This window comes from Quercus lobata, chromosome 8, assembly GCF_001633185.2.
Source record: "Quercus lobata isolate SW786 chromosome 8, ValleyOak3.0 Primary Assembly, whole genome shotgun sequence".
Lineage (NCBI taxonomy): Eukaryota > Viridiplantae > Streptophyta > Magnoliopsida > Fagales > Fagaceae > Quercus > Quercus lobata.
Genome location: NC_044911.1, coordinates 29,324,349 through 29,347,076, shown reverse-complemented (window position 1 = coordinate 29,347,076; position 22,728 = coordinate 29,324,349). Strand labels below are relative to the sequence as shown.

Here is a 22,728-nt window from a genome sequence, read left to right as displayed (position 1 = left end):
TTTTTTTTATTATTATTTTTTTAAAGAAAAAGTAATAGCTTAAATTCTTCATTCATTATTGGTTTTTTTTTTTCATTATCAATAGTTTTCTTGTGTATTGCATGGGTTAGCAACTAGTAATAATAATAATAATAATAATAATAATCATGATTCTCACAAAAAAAAAAAAAAAAAAAAAGAGTTCATAGCAAATCACACTTTTCAAATAATTTAAAGGCAATTATCCAATTTAATTGAAATGATTTCCTTTTTTATGGAGCAAACAATTATCCAATTTAATTGAAATGATTTAATTTTGTCAAATGAATAAACCAACCAGCCCAACCTACTGAGTTGAAACATTTAAGATTTTCAACCAACCCATTGCATTTATAGATTGGTGAGTCGACGACAGATTAGAATTTTCTCAACCTGCCATTGGCAGATTGGATAAAATTATTGCCCTCCTTTCGCCCAACCTAACCCATGCACACCCCAAGATAAAAGTGAACAAGAATGAGAGAACATATGGATGAGGACTAGGGTTAGTTTTTTTTCAATAATCCTATAAACTTCTTCCTTTTAAAAAAAAAAAAAACAAAAAAAACAAAACAATAATGCTATAAACTTAATTTTATAGTAACAATGTTTATAAGCTTAATTATATTGTAACCAAAATAAGTCAACCTCATATTTGTAAGAGCACTAGGCTCCTCAAAAAAGCATTTCAAAAATAATAATAATAATAACTTGATGCCCTTAAAAGTCTCATGCATCAATCCTGCCACTGTATTTACCAAAACTAACAAACGAAGAAGTGGTACACTTCCTTCTCTTGAGATTTGAGAAAATAATACTTCACCTCAAACTTGAAAGGAAAGAATCTTCCCTCTCTTGAGGTTTGAAGAAAATAACACTTACTTCCTTTTGTTTATGTTAGTAATGAAATATTCTAAAATTTTATAAGATTTTTCTTTAACAAAGTTTATCCATAAAAACATAATTAATAAATTTATTCTTATAAAAAAATAACTAATAAATTTATAATTAAAATTCAAAGTTTATCCAACATCAAAATATTTGTAACGACGAATCTCTCTTCAACCCATTGAAAAAGAAATGCGAAAATACACTTTTGGTCCCTACATTTTGGCCCAATTCTCATTTTAGTCCCTATCGGGGATGTTTTGCGACAAGGGCCAAAAATGTGACATTAGCCCAAATCTCCCATTAGGTTCTTTAGAAGTGTTTATTGTAGAGAATCAAGTCCAAAATTACAAATGTATAATGAACAAAAGGCTAATGGTGCTTTGACAAAAGAGTATCAAAACGCTAATAACAAAAGTGCAGAAAAAACATAAAATTATAACAGGTCTAAAACTTCGACCTACAGTCACCGAGAAGAGGAAATTGAGACAGGTTGTGAGGAAGAGAGGGAAGGTTCTCCTGTACCCATATTTCCACCTCTAAGATTCAGAATTGTGAGAATGTTTCCTAACTTAGTGGGTTTTTGCTCTTAAGTTTCAACTCTATAGGGAAAACGTGGTTCAACAGGTTTGAAACTTCAACCCACAGTCATCGAGAAGAGGAAATTAAGAGAGGTTGTGAGGAAGAGAGGGAAGGTTCCCTATACCCATATTTTCACCTTCAAACTTTGGAATTGTGAGATTGTTGACTGGCTAAATGGGCTTTTGCACTAAAGTTTTAGGTCTATGGGTAGAACATAGTTGGTCCCTTTTGAATCTGATTGGGGCCTTTTGTATTGAGTTTGGGGTGCTCTAAGTGACTAATTTTGGTCAATAAAAGAGGCTTTGAACCCCAAGGTCTCAATCAAAGAGGTTATGGTCAGATTTTCTTTAATTAGGTAAGAGAGTTGGCTTTCTTTTTACATAATTTGGGAAATGGAGTGATCTAAATTAATGGGTTGATGTTTCCTAGACATGTCAAGCCCTTGGAGTCTACATTTGGTTGTTGCAGCAAATAAGGCCAGCTACTTGGGGTCAGTTGTGTTTTAAGCAAAAAATGGTTCGGACAGAAATTTTGGGCCACAGTCACCCAGAGCATAAAAGCTGTTTTAGGATAGAAATTTTGGATACAAGACCCCCTCCATAAGCTTGAGGTGCTACCAATGTCCTTTACCCACTTGGTAGCACACATGGGCTGGACTCGTGCAAAAGGTCCAAAAAGAATCGACCCATACCCTCCAAACCACAATTCCTCAATTTTCCCCATCAATCACATAGGCTTGGGTCATGCTTAAAAGAATAAAATAAAATATAACACATGAATTGAGCTCACAATGAAGTAGGGCTTGGTTGAATCAGGCTTGTAAAAAATGTGTCACGAAAATAGGTATCAACAGTCCCTAAATTGATTTTGTGTCTACCTTAGTCCTTGAAATCAAAAAATCATTTCCGTTTTGGTCCCTGCTGTCAATCCACTAACAGAAAAATCCTTTGTGGTTTGGTCCCTATATTTTGGGTCAATTCTCATTTTAGTCCCTACATTAATTTTGTCTCTACGTCAATCCTTGAAATCAGAAAATTGTTTCCGTTTTGGTTTCTGTTGTCAACCCACTAACAGAAATGTCATATGTGGCAAACGAAGTGTCCTGCTTGCTAACATGACGCTAACGTGGAAATTAAAATATTATTAAAAACAATTATTTGGCATTTTTAAAATGTCATGTCAGTATTTAAATTAAAAAATTAAAAAAAAAATTTTAATTCCTCAATTTTATTTTAATTATAAAAAAAAAAAATTTTACTTTCTTTTAATTAAAATGGTTTTTTTATTACAATCTTTTTTTTTTTCCCCGGAAGAACAAATTCATGTTATTTGGGTTCTTTCCCAGAATTTGATTTATATTCTTAGCAAATTCATCCTTATTTTCTTATCAATTTCATTAATTAATTAAATGTCTTTCTTGTCCTTTTTTTTTTTTTTTAAATTCCTTTCATTATTTTTTCTGAAGAACATGTTCATGTTTATTGTATTTTTTCCCAGAGTTCTTCCCCATAATCAATCTCCAACAAATAACCAAACCTCAAATGAGCGAACACACTCATTACTAATTGACGAGAATGCTTTGAAACACAGAAACAAAGACACACCATTTTTTTTTTTTTTTTTTTCTATATCCAAAATCTGTCAAATCTCTCTCTTTGATCGTTGTTTTGAATCCAGCTCAATAATCAGATCCAACCTATCGGATCTGATCAACCGACCTTTTCTCGGAGCTCCATCCATCTCGAACCCAATCATGAATCCCTTCTCTTCCAGAACGTGCCTCAGGTAAAGCTCCGATTCCATTAGATCAATTTCATGAACTCTGATTTTTCTTCATTACGTATCAATTTTTGGTTGTGCAGAATTGAAAATTTTAAACCGATCGTAATTTTGAGATTGATTTTGGTTGAAAATCGTGGTTAATGTATGTGGTTTTTATTTATAATTCGTTGTTTATTTGTAGTTGGAAACTTGGAATTGTTTGATTTTGGATGGTTAGACTGGTATCAGTGAAATGCGTTAGATTTCATCTAGTAAGAATTGTTGAAGCAAATGTTGAAATGTGCGAGATTTTGCATTGTATATATGATCTTGACACTCTGTGATCTCGTATATATGTTGAAAAACAATAACTGAAAAAAAAAAATCATTTTAATTAAAAGAAAGTAAAATTTATTTTTGTTTTTTAATTAAAATTAAAATTAAAATTGAGGAATTAATTTTTTTGTTTTAATTTTTTTAATTTAAATACTGATGTGGCTTTTAAAAAATGCCAAATAACTTTTTTTAATAATATTTTAAGTGAAATGTGCCACAATATTTTTACAACATTTTTACAATAAATCATAGGTTATTACTAGTTGTTATTGTTGGGGCAAAAAAGTAATTTTAGTGTTAAGTTCAAATTTGAACCAATAACAACTAACCACCTTTGATTTGTTGTGAAAATATTTAAAAAATGTTGTGAGCATAGCATCTCTCATATTTTAATGTCCATGTCATTGTTATGTTAGCAAGCAAGACACTTCATTTGCCATATAAGACTTTTCTGCTAGTGGGTTGACAACAGGAACCAAAACGGAAATGATTCTGTGATTTTAGGTACTTAGGTAGGTCCAAAATTAATTTAGGGTCCAAAATAAGAATTGACCCAAAATGTAAGGATCAAAAGTGTATTTTTGTCAAAAAAAAAAAGAAAAAAAAAAAAAAGAGAAGTCATTATGAATATTTCAAAGTACTCTTTAATTAATGCAAAACAATGAATTTTATTTTTGAAAGAGAGAATAATTTTGGAAACTTGTCATTAAGCAAAAACAAGTTAGTACACAATATTTTTAACATAAATTTAACGAAGTTTGGTCAAATAGATATCAATGGAGAAATTTTTTTTTTAATGAAGTTTGGTCAAATAGATATCAATGGAGAATATTTATTTCCTTCAAGTTTAGGGTAGATTGTTTTTCCCTCAAATCTCATGACCAATTTGGAGCCATAAATTTTAACAAATGCAAACGGGACTTTAGGAATTGAATGACTTGAATGACGACGGTGATTCCATCTTTGCTATGCAAATTAGATACGGCTTGGTTGGTCCCTTATATAATATACCAAACAAATGGGTCTCCTTCAGACCGTGAACTTGTGGCTTCGAATCGGTTCATTGATTCCTCTCTTGAGGCTTTGAAAATTGATTGATCAAAGGCTAGCGGTGACAACATATCGAGATTAGCTTTGACACAGCCTGGGAGTAGTGCTATGATGGAGGATATTGAATTGAGCCTGATATTGGCTAAAATTATATTTTTTTCAATAATGTTACAAACTTTTTTTTTTAATAAACCTATAAAATAATTTTTATATAGTAACAAGCTGTAGAAAATTAATTATATTAACCGAAATAAGTTTTTGCCTCATTTATACTACTATTTAAAGGACTTCTCCTGTTTGGAATCCTCATATTTTTGGTTAAAAAATGCCCCTATAGCTCTATGTTTAAGTAAGGACAAAATGGGCTTTTGCCATTTTCTACAAAACTAATTAGCCTTTTACCCTTCTTCCCAAACTAAATAGGGAAATGCCCCTCTTTTGAAACTCGACTTTCTCAAAATCGAGTTAAAAAAAAAAAATTCTAAAGCCCTATAGTGACGTTTTTAAGGACCTATAGTGACATTTGAAGAACCTATAGTGACCTTTTATAACTTGATATTCACAAAATCGAGTTATAGGCAATAAAATTGCCTATAACTCAATTTTATGGATATCAAGTTACGAAACGCCACTATAGGTCCTTAAAAACGTCACTATAGGTCCTTAAAAACGTCACTATAGGGTTTAACTCGATTTTGAAAAAGTCGAGTTTTAAAAGAGGGGCATTTCCCTATTTAGTTTGGGAAGAAGGACAAAAGGCTAATTAGTTTTGTGGAAAATGGTAGAAGCCCATTTTGTCCGTTTAAGTAAAGACAAAACTAAAAGACAGTCCGGTAAAAATATAACTTTAACTCTCACTAAAACATTGCCTAAAAAATAGTCACTCTTCTGTTGATTTTCAAATTGTTTTATCTACTTATAAATTAGATTTCCAAAATAAAACTTATATTAAAAAAAAAAAAAAAGAGACAAGTGTTTTTTTGGGTTATAAAATAGGATCATTAAACCCACAAAAAGCCTCATAGCACGCGCGAAGTACTTGTGATGAGATTAGTATTTGTAACGCGTTAGAATTAAAATCCATACCATCCATCCTCAATTATTGAACTGCATGCTCTTTCCAAGCTAGATTCTAGAGGTTTGGTCAAAAACAGAATAAAGGATTATCAGCAGCTTTATTTTATGATCATGCTTTGAAACATCCTCTAGGGAAATGGGGTGCCTTGAACTGCAAATCCCCTCCTCTATTTATATATAGATGGAGGAAATTAAGGCCTTGTAATGAGTTTTGGATGAGCATGGAACTCTCTAAATTGGCTATGATTTGAATTTCAAAAAATTATCAGAACTAAAATTGGAGGGAGATAGCTAGGGTTGGGTGATGCGTAAATTTTCGAGGTAGCTATTTGAAGTTCCTGTCAGCACTTGAAAAGAGCCTCGATCTGATTACCGATCGGAAGTTGGATCATGGGTCCGAATTTTCACAATTTTGGTGCCTTTTTGATGTGTATGAGCGAGCTATAAACCGATTTTGGACACAATGGTTCCACCTATTGAAAGGCAGGTGGCTTGAGGCTTTGATTGAGAGTTGGTCGTTTCCAAATTCCAACAGCTAGTAATAATGGTTTTTATTTATTTATTATTCTAACCTTCTATTACATATTTGCCAATTATAGTTGTATGAAGATTGGTTACATTTTATAATTACTAATTAAGCACAGATAGGATAAAACCAACAAAATTCAGTTGACCAAAGTACGTAGTCTCTTCATTAATGGTACGGTGTTGCCCTTGATCTCTTGGCTCGTCTTGATGTTGCTATATATCACATATTGTGCTGGGTGGCTGTAGTAATGGATCGGAGCATGAGTTTGATTCTGTACAAAGTTGATCACATGAAAATATCACGGAATCAAGGATTGAAAAACTGTATATTTCATTAATCAGTAAAATGATTACAGAAATCATATATATACAAGTCTATACAAGTGTGAACACGAAATAACCAACTACCAGACCTAACAACCTATCACACATGCTAGCTACAGGACTAACTAACCTTCTCACGTGTTAATACTTAAGTAAGCATCTAATCACACTAAACTACAGGCCGTATAGTCATTGTACTTCACTTATGCTTCTCTGTCATTTATGCTTTGATATAGATTCAAATGCTCTGTGAACACTGCTATGACCCTTTATGTTGCTACCTTTTACCTTGCTCTTGCTATTGATCTTGGTAGCTTCATCTAAACTCTGATACTCCCTCTCAAGAGCAGCAGGTGTATGTATATTAAGCATCCCCATTTTACAAGTAAGATTTGATAATTGATTGTAATTCAAAGCCTTAGTAAGCAGATCAGCCAATTGACAATTTCTTCTAACATGATTAAGCTTAATCACCTTCTCCAAGACTTTGTCCCTAACCACATGACAATCTATTTCTGTGTTTTGTCCTCTCATAGAAGATTGGATTGGAGCCAATGTGTAGTGCAGCTTGACTGTCACAAAATAACAAGGCCTCCTTTTCATGATTCACTCCAATATCTTTGAGAAAGTACAAAATCCACACTATCTTACATGTTGCCATTGCCATGGATTTGTACTCAACTTTAGCTAAAGATCTTGTGACTGTGGACTGCTTCTTGGACTTCCAAGACACCAAAGAATCACCAATGAAGATGCTATAGCCAGTCATTTATCTCCTAGTATCAGGACATGCAGCCCAATTTGCATATGCAAATCCTTTTAAGTGCAAGTCTGTACTAGAAGAGAACATAAGTCCTTTGCCTGGTTCACCCTTCAAATACTGCAACACTCTATGTGCTACAACCAAGTGTGATCTCCTTGGCTTGGACATGAATTGACTGATTTATGGACAGCAAAGGTAATGCCAAGTCTTAAGATTATTAAGTACAAGAGCCTGCCCACAAGCCTTCTTTAATGACTAGGATCTCTAAGCTCTTCTCCTTCAAATTTGCTTAACTTTAAATTGTGCTCCATAGGAGTTTTAGCACACTTACAACCAACCAGCATCATTGAGTAGTTCAAGAGTGTATTTCCTTTGACAAAGAGCAATTCCTTTGTCTGATCTTGCAACCTCCAAACCAAGGAAATATTTCAAATCACCCAGGTCTTTAAGCTTGAACTTATCATCTAACATGACTTTAAATCTATCCACTTTAGCCTTGTCATTGCAAGCTATCAAAACATCATCCATATAGACCAAAAGAAGTAAAGAACCATGAAAATGTCACCATGCCTTCTGGTAAACAAAGAATAATCAGCTTTGGATTGAATGAAACCAAGTTGAATTAAAGTGCTTGAGAACTTGGCAAACCATTGCCTAGAAGCTTGCTTGAGGCCATAAAGGGACTTATTGAGCTTACAAACATCCACCCCCTAGTTGTGAAACCCCTGTGGAAGAGCCATATACACCTCATCATCCAAATCACCATGAAGAAATGCATTATTATTGACATCTAATTGACTAAGAAACCAACCCTTAATGGCAGCCACAGCAAGAAGAACCTTGACAGAAACCATTATAGCTACTAGAGAGAAAGTTTCAAAGTAATCAATGCCCTATTTTTGTGTGAATCCCTTAGCCACCAACCTGACTTTATATCCCTCAATAGAACCATCAGCCTTATACTTAATTTAGTAAACCCACTTGCAACCAATTGGCTTCTTACCAGCAGGCAAGGGTGTCGAAGTCCAAGTATTATTGGCTTTAAGAGTTGCTATCTTAGTAGCCATGGCATCTTGCTATTGGGGATCAGACACTGCTTGGGAATAAAATTAAGGTTCAACAAGAGAAGAGATGGCACAACAGAAAGTCTTATATGAGGCAGAAAGATGGTGATATGAAACATGAGAAGAAAGGGGATGAGAAGTACCTGATTGGGAAGAAGATATAGGCTGGACAGAAGCAACTTGATTGCAATGGAACTCCTACAAGTAAGAAGGTCTTTTAACAGACCTATTAGACCTTCTAAGAGGAATAGGGTTTGCAATGGGATCAGGAGGTGCATCTGGGACTTCATCAAGAAAATCATCATCAATAGTATGATGAACTTGAATAATGGAATGAGGAGTAAGAATAAGAGTATTATTCTTGGACAGAAGAGGATCATCATGCAAAGAAGGAACAGGAGAAGCACAAGGCAAAGGTAAAGGATTGGAAGAAATAGAACCATTGGAAGAAGAAACATAAGGAAAAACAGACTCATGAAACACTACATCCCTTGAGACAAAAATAGAATGAGTGTCAAGATCATAGAGCTTATAACCTTTGATATTACAAGGATAGCCAAGGAAAACACATCTTCTTGCCCTTGGTGAAAATTTGGTTCTAGTTTGAGCAATAATGGAGGCAAAACATAGACAGTCAAAAACTTTAAGATGATTGTAGTCAGGGGACTTATGAAACAAAAGCTCAAAAGGTGTTTTGTCATTCAACAAAGGAGAGGGAAGCCTATTAATGAGGTAGGCAGTAGTCAAAACAAAATTATCCCAAAATTGCAAAGGAATTTGAGACTGAATCTGTAATGCCCTGGCAATGGAAAGCAAGTGCTAGTGTTTGCTCTCCACAACAGAATTTTGTTGTGGAGTGTAAACACAGTTATGTTGATGGATAATGCCATGGGAATTAAGAAAATCAGACATGTCAAATTCTTTGGCATTGTTAATTCTAATGGACTTAATATTTTGACTAAACTGTGTGGCAACCATAGTATAAAAAGATTGAAACAAAGGCCTAACATCAGATTTGGATTTCATTATGAATAGCCAAGTGGCTTGGGTTGCATCATCCACAATTGTCAAGAAATATTTGTAACCATCTAAAGTAGGAATGGAATAAGGTCCCTAAACATCCATATGAACCAAATCAAAAGAAAAAGCACATATTTTATTATTAAAAGGGAAAGGTAATCGTATAAGCTTGGCCATAGGACAAACTTGACAAGTCTTATTACAAGAAGATTGTAAAGAAGGAATAGTGTGACTTAAAACTTTAAGCTTGAGATCTGATGGATGACCTAATCTTGCATGCCAAAGAAAGGAAGATACAAAACTTGTAGAAGTTGTTGCAGAGAAAGGAAGAAAAGAAGCATTGAACTTGTGATTGCTTAAGTAATCAACAAGTGAGGAAGGAGGAATGTGCTGGAGACTATCACATTGCAACAAGTACAAGCCATCAACAGCCTTGCCCACCCCAATCATTTTCCATGATAAAAGGTCCTGGATAAAACAATAAGTGGAGAGGAAAACAAGACAATAAGGCTGAGATAATGTGAGTGTACTAACAGATAACAAGTTAAAACTAAATAATGGAACACAAAGAACATTAGTGAAAGTAAGTGAAGAAGAAAGAACAACAATGCCAATGTGAGTGACTTGAGTTGATTCCTCATTAGGCAACTGAACCAAAGATTGTATAGTAGCAGTAATTGAAGTTAATAGATCAACTGAACAGTCAATGTGGCCAATAGCCTCAGTATCCAATACCTAAGCCCATTTATCATAAGTCCTTCTATTGACCACTTGTGAGAGAAAACACTATAAGATAAGTCAATACCTGACATCGGGGCACTGGCAAAAGCAGAAGATGATGCTACATTAGCCATTGAAGCATCTTTAACTGGAGTAGAAGGTGCAAGGGATGAAGTGGAAGCTCCAAACAAATCAAAAAGCTGCTAATATTGTTCAAGAGTAAAAGCAGTCTAGTGATGCATTGGAGAAGCAATTGGAGGAGCAATAGGCAAGACATTTGAAGAGACTTGGTGAGCCATAGAGGGCTTGTTCTTGAACTTAAAGCCTGGTGAAAAACCATGCTTTTTATAGCATTTATCCACTATATGACAAGTTTTGCCACAATATGTACAAGTTGGTCTCTCCTTCCCTTTGCCACTAGAACTACCAAGAGTTGGACCAAGATGCTCATTGGACAACTTAGCAGCTAAAGCAGTGGAATCAACCTTAGCCAAAAAGGCATTAGGCACTGATCTTTGTGTCTCTCCTTGAATTAGTAAGGAGTAAACCTTACTAAGAGATGGAATAGGGTTCATAAGCAAGACTTAAGATCTAACTTGGGAGAAAGAATCATTCAATCCCATTAAAAATTTCATGATAGACTCTCTCACTTGCAAATCAGTAAGCCTTTTGTTAATATGACAAATACATTTACCACAAGTACAAGAAGGAAATGGACTAAGGTTCTGCAATTGATCCCAAAACACCTTCAACTGAGTAAAGAAGTCAGTGACAGACATCTCACCTTGATGAAACTCTACTATGTCCTTTTGAAGATTGAAAACTCTAGGTCCATTGGTCTGAGCAGAACGATTCTTCAAGTCATTCCAGATTTCTAAGGTAGTGTCATCATAAATGATGCGTGCTTGGAGCTTTGGTGAAACTGAATTGGTTAGCCATGTGCTAACCATGTTGTCACACCTTATCCAAGCTTGCACATTCGAAGGAGTTGACACCAATGGTGATGAGAGAGTCAAAGTCCCATCAATGAACCCTAATTTATTCTTAGTGAGTAAAGCTTTTCTCACTGCACGAGCCCAAGCTACATAATTTTCTCTACCTATCAATGGTTGTGTGACAAGAACCAGACTTGGATTCTCTACGTGATGCAAGAACAGAGGGTCATCCATTGGAGAGTCTTGTGAAGAATAAGATGGATTCACAGATGTGGAAGCGTCTGTAGAACCATTTGCATTTGTAGCAGAAGCCATAGATGGCAAATGAAGAATGAATTTCCCAAGAATAGAATTTTCTCAAGAATAGAGAAAGATTTTCTCGAGAAAATTGAGAAAGGAAAAACTAAAATTGAAAGAAATGCAAAACCCTACAAGAATTTGGAAATTTGCTTTGCTACTATATCATAGAATCAAGGATTGAAAAAATGTATATTTCATTAATTAGCAAAATAATTATAGAAATCATATATATATATATACAAGTCTATTCAAGTGTGAACACGAAATAACCAACTACCAGACCTAACAACCTATCACACATGCTAGCTATAGGACTAACTAACCTTCTCACGTGTTAATGCTTAAGTAAGCATCTAATCACACTAAACTACAGGCCGTATAGTCATTGTACTTCACTTATGCTTCTTTGTCGTTTATGCTCTGATATAGGTTCAACTGCTCTGTGAACACTGCTATGACCCTTTCTGTTGCTAGCTTCTACCTTGCTCTTGCTACTGATCTTGGTAGCTTCATCTAATCTCTGATAGAAAACAAATATGGACCACTCGATCAGCACCAATGAAAAATCTTTGTTTTAAAGGACTTACGTACGTAACTTGCTTTGAATCAAGAATTAGGCTTCAGTTTTACTCCAGCCTTAGCACCCAGACTAGCCAGCCTGATGAACGCTGATTCTATTTTATTTGTCATTGAAATTATGGAGGAATATAATCCACTCGACTGATTTTCGTCTGCAAGAGATTGGATGGTCTTGATGAGCTCCTGGTAGAAAAGAAACTATATATATGTCAATTTGATGAACACGGGCTGTTGTCCCTTACCATATACATTATACATACAGCCTAATAAACTAAGAATGTATTTTTCTTTTAATCCTGTTGTGATTAACTAATTAAAGAGGTTGAACAATTAATAATAGGGAAAAAAAAGTAATTAGATTATATATTATTCCGATTAGGCAGAAAGTGTTAGGAAAAATTCTATATTACTGTGAATAAATTTTAGCAAGCACAGTGGAAGCACAACCACACAAAAACACAAAGATTTACGTGGAAATCATTTCTTCTTGAAGGGAAAAACCACGGGACAAACTCCGAATAATTTCACTATATTAAATAGAGATTACAATACTTAGAGATACAGCTTCAGTAAAAAAAAAACTCTCTTTTCTTTTCACTCACTACTTTCTTCCTCACTGTGTATTTTCTCTTGCTCTCTCTATTTTTCTCTTCTCTCTTGCTTGCTCTCACTCACGCAGCTCTTCAAGACTGCACTAGTCCTCACCACACTATGGGACTTCAGTTCTTTTTTCCCCTCTGCCCAAATTGCCGAATGGCCTCAACCTTTATTCCTTCATCTTTTCCTCTTTTCTTCCTTTCACACTCTTCTCATCAAGTAACATTAAATGCAAGCCACTTACTTTGACTTTGCTTCAACCAAAATCTCCTTTCAGCTCTCATTGGCCGAATGGCCTTGCTTGTTCTTTTCTCTTTTCTTCAGCTCTGCCATAGCAGAATGACTCTTGCTTTTGCTTCTTTCTTTTCTTTCTTCCTTCAGCATGTTGGACACGCCTAAGCCAACCACTCCAATTACTCATGGTGACTTTTGTACATAATGAAGAAAAGATAAAAAACATTAAAGACATGCTCATTAAATGAGCTCTTGACAAAAAACATGTGGGCTGGACGCATGGTGCAGTGCACCCAACAGAAAGTACCTGTGAACTTTCCCCAATCACAGCTTCCTTGAGCGAAACAAGGCTGGGTACGAAAGGATACATACTGTAGGACGTTGAAATACCACGAACCTCAAGTTGGTGCTCATTATATCCTCTAGCATTGTAGGCATAAAGACTGAAATCATGCGAAACATATAATAATTTAGAACCCTGATCGATTGCTTTCATTTTTTGTTTTTAGACCATAGTTCAAAATTTGTACGGGTGCAAAATACCATTGCGTATCAGGGATAACAAACTCTTTAGTCCAAGATTTCTTGATGCCATAATCCTTCATAACCCAAATTTCAACAGAACAAGAAGTCAGAAGGTTCTCACTTAAGTAGAGGAAACCTCCTGATACTCCCAAATTCATTTTCTCGACTTGTGAAAAGTCTTGAACTGGGGGTCCCGGGAATGGTTTAAGTTGCTCATTCTCAATGTCAAAATGACATATAAATGTGGAGTTGTTATAAGGCTGAACCAACTAGTGCAGATCACCATTCAGGAATGCACAAGAATTTTTTTGATAATCTGGTTTAGCAAATGGAGATGGGAGATCTCCAATATTTCTCCAATTCTCTGTACCAAGTGTGTATACCTCAAGTTGAGAATGAGATGTATGATGATGTTGGTGCGTCGCCAAAGGCTTCCTATCTTCATAAATTTCTTGAATCACCTTGTATCGCTTAGTGGCTTGGCTGAAACCAAACCCACGTATTGTTCTTTTGAAACCATCACTTTTGGGTCCTGGTTTTGGAAGGCTCATGTACTCTCCTGTAATTACATTTAGCACGTAATTAGTAACTGAATTTTTGGGGCAGTATGCGCTGATGCATAGCAAGCCATTGCACCAGGTTTCAAATTGCAGTGCTTCACCCAGATGGCTAATCTCTCGTGGCAGCTGCTTTAGTGGAACAAAAGAATCATGTTTGTCCCAGCCTTCAAGTGCAAGCACATACCATCTGCTAAAAAAGTTACCAGAGGCCCGTAAAATAAGGCTGACAGGTGCTCTTGCATGGTGCAACTTAGTGAAATACGGGTCAGAGATTATATTGAACCAGGTCTTACAAACACTCTTACATTGAAGGATGGTTGTGATGGGAAGTCTGGAGAAAATATCCATAATTATTAATGGGGGGAGTTCTGACATTGCCATATTAGGAGGAATATACAACTTGTGAACAAATTAAAATTTAGGACGAGAACAATATAATAAAGCTAAAATTTGAAGTTGGCAGAGAATTTCATCAATTAAGCTAACATTCTTAGTTAATTCCTATTTTTCTAATGCTTCTTATAGGATGACCATTAGTCTAGGAACAAACCCCCTACAGAGGTGGGATGATTAACTTGGGTTTGTTCATTAAAAAAAAAAAAAAAAAATTCCAAATCGAATTTAGAGATCTGAGAAGAGTTAGGAGTTAGGGGTAACTAATGAAGAGATAAGAACAGATTTGAAGTTGTTGGATGCAATTGGCAAAGAAAGAGGGAATGGCAAAGATATTAATTAAGTTGCAAAATTCACTTAAAGACCTTTTCCAAATGCCTAAACTTCTCTATTTATGGATAGAACATTGTGTCGTCTACCTTTCAACTAATTCTTGACATGTCTTGGCTAATTTTTCACTGACTATTTCTTAGCCAAAATTTCTTGAATATGCCAATTACAATTGGTTGCAAAATTTACTTTAAAATGATTGTTATAAAGAGAACAACAATCTTTTACACAAGTGCATGTAAGTGGTTTAATGCATGAGATGGTATGTCATGGAATTACACATGTTGTAGGTCTCACAAGACTATCTCATACGATATTTTTTCCAAATGCACGGCCTCAAATTTTACATTACATCATTTTAAACCATTTTAGTCTCTGTAGTTAAATGGGCCCAAGCATTGGACTTGGACTTTGCCTCATGTTACTTTAGACTCTTAAATCTTTCTTCAAACATGGACCAAGCATTGGACTTAGGCCTTAAGCAACCAAAGTTCACATAAGAGCAACCAATGAGCCAAGCACAAGCATAAATGCAATATTTTGAATTATCAGGTGGACCATCCTGAAGGAATGATAATAGTAAATGAAGGTGAAAGGGCCCGAGGTTCCCCGCTACTTAGTACATAATCTACCTCCCAAACACATGCGAGTGGTGCTAGTTGGTAAAACAATATTGCTAGCCCCTTCATATACTTATTTTAGAGGGTTGAGGGTACATGTTCATGGGGTTGGTAGCTTCACTGAGGGTACACGTGTCTGAAGGAGACTCTGATCCAATACTACTACTAATGGGGTTTATGGGCTACTTATAAAAAATAATACAAGTAATAACATACACGTTTGAATGCCTAAATCATGCAAAGATAATGGTAATCAAAGCTATAAGAAACAAAGGGAACCTAGCCATTGTATTGTAATTTTGGAATTTAACTCTCAATTTCTATAACAAAGTCTCCATTGTGAGAATTGCAACCCGATGGCGCTTGGCAGTTGATGGCAGTGGCCGGCGACCAATGGTTGGCAACTAAAGACTAGAAACGTTAATGTGGGGTGGGGGTTGGGTAGTTAACATTGGGGGGGGGAGTTCGGTTGATGAGTTTTTGGTGCAATAGAAAATAGTTTCCGCTAGCAGTGCAATTATTTTCCAGTCAACTAAAAGACAATTGGTTGACCAACATTTTCAGTTGCCCTAAACACCCACAAATGCAGAAAATATTTTTTGGAAAATAATTGTAGTCGAATTAAACATAGCTACCTCAACAGTTGTTGGATAGTAATTGATTTTTTAAAGGAAAAAAAAAAATATAAGTGAGTTTCTTTTTCCCAGCCACCAAAATATTAGACTAACAAAAATTCAACCTAATTAAAACCTCTAAATTATTTAATAAATAAATATCCAAGGGCCTTGATTAAGTGAATTAGATATTATTAGTTGTAAAAGAAATGTTTTATAAAACCTAAACACAAAAATTTTAATTAGTAAGTTTGCATTTCAAAATGGAGGAAGAATTTTTTGGTTGCATTGAGTCTCAAAATCAAATTATATGTAAAATCGGCTAGAGCGAGTCTAAATATATATATATATATATATATATATATATATTGGGCCTGCAAAGGCTTGAAATAATAATTACATATAATAACCCAAAAATAATTTGGAGAAGTAGACGCCCTATGGCCATATAACAGAACTCCAAGCATTCAAAGAAAAAGAAAAAGGTCTTGTTTATCCAAATAGAATTCGGAAAAGCCTTTCCTACCTGCAAATTTCTAACGCTGTGTAATAATAATAAACCGACTAGCACTAAGGTTCAAAATTTAAATTTCCCTTCTCCTAATTCTTGAAGGAGAATATGAATGAATTGGGTCTATATATTAACCAAACCCACAAAAACTTATTGGTCATATATATATTGTCTTTCGTTTCCAAATTACATTGTTACGGAGAGCAGAGAAATTAAACAATGGAAGACAAAGCCCCTCCTTCTCCTTCCTTCACCAACAAAGAGCTTGAGGTCAGTGAAATCCTGCTTCAACTTCCTTCTCTAATCTTGCAATCTTACTTTAGCCGCTACACATTCAAAGCCACTTGGGGTTGCACCAAACCAAGGAATGCATCACTTTCAGAGCCTGGCATTGACAAGACTTCACGAACTGAAAGTGAAACCCCTGTTTCTTGCTTGCCCATTGTAGCGGTAGCCCACAAGAAGCCAAAGAATTTGAAAAGGAAAGGAGATGAGTTGTTTGAGATTATCAACCAGTTCAGTAAACGTATAGAGTCGTTTAAGAAGGAGATAGCCAATGTGAAGAGTCATAATGAGAAGTTGAAGTGTTTCAATTCCAAGTTGAAAGAAAGAAAACAAGAATTGATGAGTTCTTGTACGAGTCCACTTGGTATCCCTGATCTCAATGTCCCTCTTGATCATGTGAAGTCTTTCCAGTCCCAGGCGTTTGATCTCAATGACACTCTTGATGAGGATTGTGAAATTGTGAAGTCTGCCCTGGGGTTTGATCTCAATGAAACTCTTAATGATGAAGATTGTGTAATTGTAGAGCCTGCCCAAGTTGTTGATCTTGAGTGCTGACCAATGCAAAAGCTGCTGATGAAGCAAGAAAGAGAAGGATGAGGATCAATCTATGGGGTCAACAATTCTTTTGCTGAATTTCTTCCAGACCACGCTAACCGAAACCCGTATATATATATATATATATATATATGGATGATTTTGTTCTTTTGTGTTTAGTTTAGTTTTCCCCTCTTTCCAATATGTCTATTTCTTTATTCACCTTCTATTAGAATTATAGGCATCTAAATTTTGAAAAAAAAAAAAAAAAATTTCAAGTTTGTCCAATTTATGTAATTGAAATTTGAATTTTTTGATCTATGAACTGTGATGTTGTACTTCCATTTTTTATTTTTGTGTGTGGAACATGATGAATCTTACTCATTACAAATTTCTGAACACTTAAACTATTTAAGCACTATTCAGTGACCGACTTTCTCGAAGGGAGCACAGTAGATAGGCTGCTTCAGTCATTTTACAAATCCTGTTCCAATAAGAGCTTGTACATGCCATAATCCCAAACTGATTATACACTCAACAAGAATTTATTATAAGTAAATGGAAGAAACTCAGATCTATAAATGTGAAAATAAGGATATAAAATTAAATACATTCACCTGCCTTTGGAAATAAGTTAAAAATAGATTCCATCAAAAAAAAAAAAAAAGGGTTAAAAATAGATGGGAATCTTTAGACCGTGATCCCTAGTCCCTACCCATGGTTACAACTGTAATACTAAAAGCCTTCCAATTTAAAACGAAAATTATTAAAAATGGTCCTCATAAAATAAAATGAAGACTTCCCCACTAGTGTTTAGACAAACTTTTATATAATATTTTTACAAAATATTGATGTCATAAATTTTTATTGATTTTCAACTGGATGTAGTATTAACATCACTTTTAATTTTACTTATCAATAATCACTTATCATATTAGCCATTTATAAAAAAAATTTGTTGCTCTAGCATTTTCTATCTAAAATTATAATAGGTTTGTAACAGTCCAAAAACCGCACGTTTCCTTGGTTAAAATTTTTATGACCAACTCTTTAGGCAAAGATTCTTAATTTTTCATCACTATTATGTGAATATAATTTGAGTGAGGAAAATCAAAAGTAGTTAGAGTGCCTTGGCAGAGTCGGAAAACATGCCATAATCCAAAAGTACTAATTATATACTTAATTAACAAGCTAAAAGAGATGGATAACCACAAAATAGGGTAATGAAGAATTAAGCTTACATGAAAAAATAAGGCAGATATGAGATTCAAGTTCAACACAACATGCACAAGGGCTCCTATCTTTGCTTTAGGGCTGCATGCCACTGTGCTTGGCTGTCTGTACAACTGTCAGGTTTATGAACTTTGTACAATTTTTCTTATCTTTAATATACTAATATCATTTCGGTCAAAAAAAAGAAGGGACGTCAATTAAGCTTACCCTGCACTTTAATCCTACTTCCGTACGTACCTTACCAATCACCTTCCTTTGTCACCATCCAAATAAATCATTCATCCTAGTAAATAAAAAAATGGGTATTTTATCCCATGCTAATTAAGAAAACTACTCATCCACGCTAAATTGTGTTTAGGATTAGGGTTGCCCACGGGTCGGCACGGGTTGGGTTTGTGTCCAACACGCAACTGACCCAATTTGAACGGGTGGAGAAGTTTCAGACCCGCCGCCGACAGCAAAAAGCCACCGGTCGAGTTGAATCGGGCTTGGGTGGGCATCGGTTGGCTTTGATTTCAACCGAAATACAATGATCAAACACTAAACTTCGATTCTTGAAGAACAAAATCAACAGATCTACAAACCCAAAGAACAGATCCACAAATCCAAAGAACAAAAACAACAATAGACAGCAATTTCATAGATAACTGAACGTAAGAGATGAAAATTTCAAGGAGGCGAAGACGAATCTGAGAGATAGAGGTGAAGACAAGCTAGGGACGTTGAGGACGAAGGGCGAACGTCGACGACGAAGAGCACTGATCAATGACGAAGAAGCAAAGATTGATGATGGAGAGGCCAAGATCGACTACGAGCAGGATCAGTGAAGGGTAGACATCGGCGAAGAGTAGATCGTGAGACTGAGACTTGGTCATATCTCGGTTCGGTTAGGTTTCTTCGAGTTTTGGGGAGAAAACTCGCCAACCGACCCATCGTTTTCGGGTTCTGGAGGCGGAGACCCGCCGCCAACTGTCACTAGTAACGGATCAGCCGTTTCTCGGGCCGGATCGAATGGGTTGGGCGGGTGGGTCGGGTCTCGGTTTCTGTTGGACACCCCTATTTAGGATAGCTTATATTGAGCAATTTATTTTATTATTTAGTTTATTTTTTCTATTATTTATGGGTCTCATTGCACTTTTGGTACTATTCATATATCACACTGTACTTTTTTAGCTAACTTTTAGTTTTATCTACAGTACTTTCAGCAAATTTTTTTTTAATTTCAACTAAATAAGCAATTTCCAAACGGACCCTAACATCACTATTAGTCTAGCTTTTAATTGTTTTGCTCCAAGGTTTGCAATCACTGTGTCAACTAAAGCCATGCTAAAACATCTACTGACTGCATGCAAAGAAAAACTCATTGATGTGATATGCATTAAAATAAGGAACATGATATCATATCTAACCTAGCCATACCATGCAGAGCAGAGAATAAATATTTAGGAGAGTTCAATCATCAATAAGAGCGTCATCCGACTAGTAATTAGATGGTCAAATAAAATTCAGATCAAGGTTCAAACTATTCAAGCTTTATCTGCTGCAAGGATGAAGTAACGATGGCAATGCAATATTTGATCAAGAGTATACCTTCAACATTTAATTAATTACTAACCTATGTCTAGCGTGATCTATGATATATTTTGAAACATTTTGTAAAATATTATCTTATGGCCTATATGTACAATACTTATTATATGTTATAATAGTTGGGAATCAACTTCAATTACAGTACATATCACTAGAAAAATAGTACATACAAATTAATTCATATAACTAAAAAATATGAATCTTCTTCTTTGGGTGAATTAACAAATGTTTGATTATTTCCATTAATTTAAATGAAGGGGTAAAAAATAGTATGACGTTGGGCCTGACGGATCCGAGCCCATGGGCCGACAACAAGGGAGAGCCCAGGGCCTGGCATAACTCAAAATACTTGTGGCGCACGTTTGAAATCCGAAAGAGTCTTAAAAGAAATCAGAATACTAGTGCGAGGGTAATTCTAGAAGATACGCGTGTTAATGGAAAATCCACTCTACAAGGAAATGTCTTGTCCATCACGTTTGGGATTACTCAAGAGGATTCCTATAAGGAAAAGACTTCTACATCAAGGAGGAGAGGTCGACCTACTACTATAAAAGCCCCAATACCCTCACAAATCAAGGTATGCATAATCTACCCTCTCTAGCACTCTAGAGTTGTAAGAATAATTCTAACTTGACCGTCGGAGGGTATTTGGCTGACACCACACCGGTGCCCTCGGCGAGATCATTTCTTTCTTCTTACAGGTTGTTAGTTTAGTCGAGTGTGGATCGTGTAAGCTCACTGGTGATTTTATGGCATCATTAGTTGGCGCCGTTTGTGGGGACTACATACGCGTTTAAGGCATGTTATCGCTTCCTGGACAAAAGAGTTGCATAGTGCTCACTTGCTCAAATGGCAACCACTAACAACGTTCAAGAAGAGGAACCCCCAATGATTGCACTTGAGAAGCAGGTTAAGATGCTCGCCACAGCGGTAGAGCGCCTCACCAAACAAAACCGCGACCTAGAGGAGCAGCTGAACCAGAAAAACGAGGCACCAAACAACCAAGGAGCGGATCAAGAAGGAACCAGTGTTGAAAGGAGGAATCAAAAGGAACCACAGGCCAGCAACGCCCCAAGCAAACCAGAGCGACAACACACGAGCCTTCCCTCTCTTGCGGATACGGCTCTGCTACCTATTATCGCGGAGATGCAGGCGATAAAGGAACAGATGGAAGTTATGATGAACGCTCTCAAGGGACGAGTATCCAGTGACCTTGACGACCTTGTCAACCGGACTGACTCGCCATTCACCATCGCCATCAACTCCTTCCCCTTGTCGAGTAAGTTCCACATGCCACATATGGATAGTTATGACAGGGTCAAGGACCCTCTAGACCACCTAGAGACCTTTAAGACCCTGATGCACCTTCAAGGAGTAGCAGACACAATTATGTGTAGGGCCTTCCCTACAACGCTAAAGGGTAAGGCAAGGATTTGGTTTAGCCGGCTAGCACCCAACTCCATCAACACCTTCAAGGAGCTAAGCGCTCAATTTACTGCGCACTTCATCGCGGGACATCGGTACAAGAAGTCTACGGCTTGCTTAATGAATATCAAGCAGCGAGAGGAGGAAACGTTGAGGGCCTACATATCCCACTTCAATAAGGAGGCGCTTTCGATCGACGAACCCGACGACAAGATACTTGTAGCGGCATTCACGAATGGGCTGAAGGGGGGTAAGTTTTTGTTCTCCCTGTACAAAAACGACCCGAAGACAATGTCAGAGGTGCTTTATAGGGCCACCAAGTATATGAACGCTGAAGACGCGTTGTTGGCCTGAGAAGAAAGGCCCAAGAAAAGAGAAAGGCAAGAAGACACCCGACAGGACTAGGGCCGGAAGAAAGGAAGAGTAGGAGACCGAAGGGAGGAGAGTCGCCCTAAGCCCATAGGGGGAAGATTCACAAGCTTTACCCCATTCACCGCCCCAATAGATCAAGTCCTAATGCAAATCAAGGACTCTGGAAAGCTGAAGAGTGATCCCAACAAACGATCTAGGGATAAATATTGCCGCTTCTACCGCGACCATGGTCACGACACAGCCGATTGCTACGACTTGAAGCAGCAGATTGAAGCCCTTATCCGACAAGGAAAACTGCAAAAGTTCGTCAGCAAGGAGAGAATAAATCCATCCCCACAAGAACAGCACCCTCGACAAGAGAACGAGCGACCAAGACCCCCCATAGGGGACATAAGGATGATAGTCAGAGGAACAGTTGCAGCTGGGTCTTCAAAAAAGGCTCGTAAAACTTACCTCAGGATGGTACAAAGTGTTCAGCTGACAGGTACCATGTCGAAGATAGCAAGAAGAGAAGGCCCTATTATCGGATTCTCAGAAGAAGATGCGCGACTCCTACACCAACCACATGACGATGCGCTCGTTGTCAGCATGCAGGTAGGAGACTACAACATGCACCGGGTGTTGGTCGACAACGGCAGCTCAGTAGATATCCTATATTATCTGGCATTCCAGCAAATGAGGATTGATAGGGAACGATTAATTCTGACAAATGCCCCATTCGTTGGCTTCAGAGGAAGTCGAGTATTACCCTTGGGCACGGTCATATTATCTGTGACGGTAGGCGATTACCCCCAGCAGATCACCAAGGACGTAATGTTCCTAGTGGTCGATTGCTCGTCTGCCTACAATGCTATCCTCGGACGACCCACTCTCAACTCATGGAAGGCAGTAACTTCAACTTACCACCTGATGATCAAATGATTATGGAGTGGGAGAGCTGCACGGAAGTCAAATGGCTGT

At 36.6% G+C, this 22,728-nt stretch overlaps 2 protein-coding genes across 2 annotated transcripts; both read right to left on the bottom strand.

Moving 5' to 3' along the window:
• Positions 1-8,589: 8,589 nt before the first annotated feature.
• On the bottom strand, positions 8,590-11,381 carry LOC115956708. The gene is made up of 7 exons (XM_031075012.1): positions 10,826-11,381; positions 10,419-10,657; positions 10,217-10,331; positions 9,985-10,106; positions 9,709-9,879; positions 9,302-9,504; positions 8,590-8,881 (listed from the first exon to the last, which is right to left on the bottom strand). The coding sequence occupies exons 1-7, from the start codon at positions 11,379-11,381 to the stop codon at positions 8,590-8,592; spliced, it is 1,698 nt and encodes a 565-aa protein (XP_030930872.1).
• A 367-nt stretch (positions 11,382-11,748) lies between these two features.
• Positions 11,749-14,242, bottom strand: LOC115956707 (putative F-box protein At3g16210). Its single transcript, XM_031075011.1, has 4 exons — positions 13,685-14,242; positions 13,320-13,570; positions 13,084-13,219; positions 11,749-11,886 (listed from the first exon to the last, which is right to left on the bottom strand). Exons 1-4 carry the CDS (start codon positions 14,240-14,242, stop codon positions 11,749-11,751), a joined length of 1,083 nt encoding a protein of 360 aa, XP_030930871.1.
• Between the last annotated feature and the right edge of the window lie 8,486 nt (positions 14,243-22,728).

Bases quoted from the DNA above. Each gene is read 5' to 3' on its own strand.
- LOC115956707 (XM_031075011.1), bottom strand. From the start codon at position 14,242: ATGGCAATGTCAGAACTCCCCCCATTAATAATTATGGATATTTTCTCC. The intron at 13,571-13,684 runs GTATACACACTT...GATCTGCACTAG, and splicing joins CATCTCATTCTCAACTTGAG to TTGGTTCAGCCTTATAACAA. The intron at 11,887-13,083 runs GTACTTTCTGTT...GTTTTCTATCAG, and splicing joins TGATTGGGGAAAGTTCACAG to AGATTAGATGAAGCTACCAA.
- LOC115956708 (XM_031075012.1), bottom strand. From the start codon at position 11,381: ATGGCTTCTGCTACAAATGCAAATGGTTCTACAGACGCTTCCACATCT. The intron at 9,505-9,708 runs GTATCTTCCTTT...ATGGATGTTTAG, and splicing joins CAACAACTTCTACAAGTTTT to GGACCTTATTCCATTCCTAC. The intron at 8,882-9,301 runs GTCTGATTTTCT...TTTTGTCTCAAG, and splicing joins AATGCCAAAGAATTTGACAT to GGATGTAGTGTTTCATGAGT.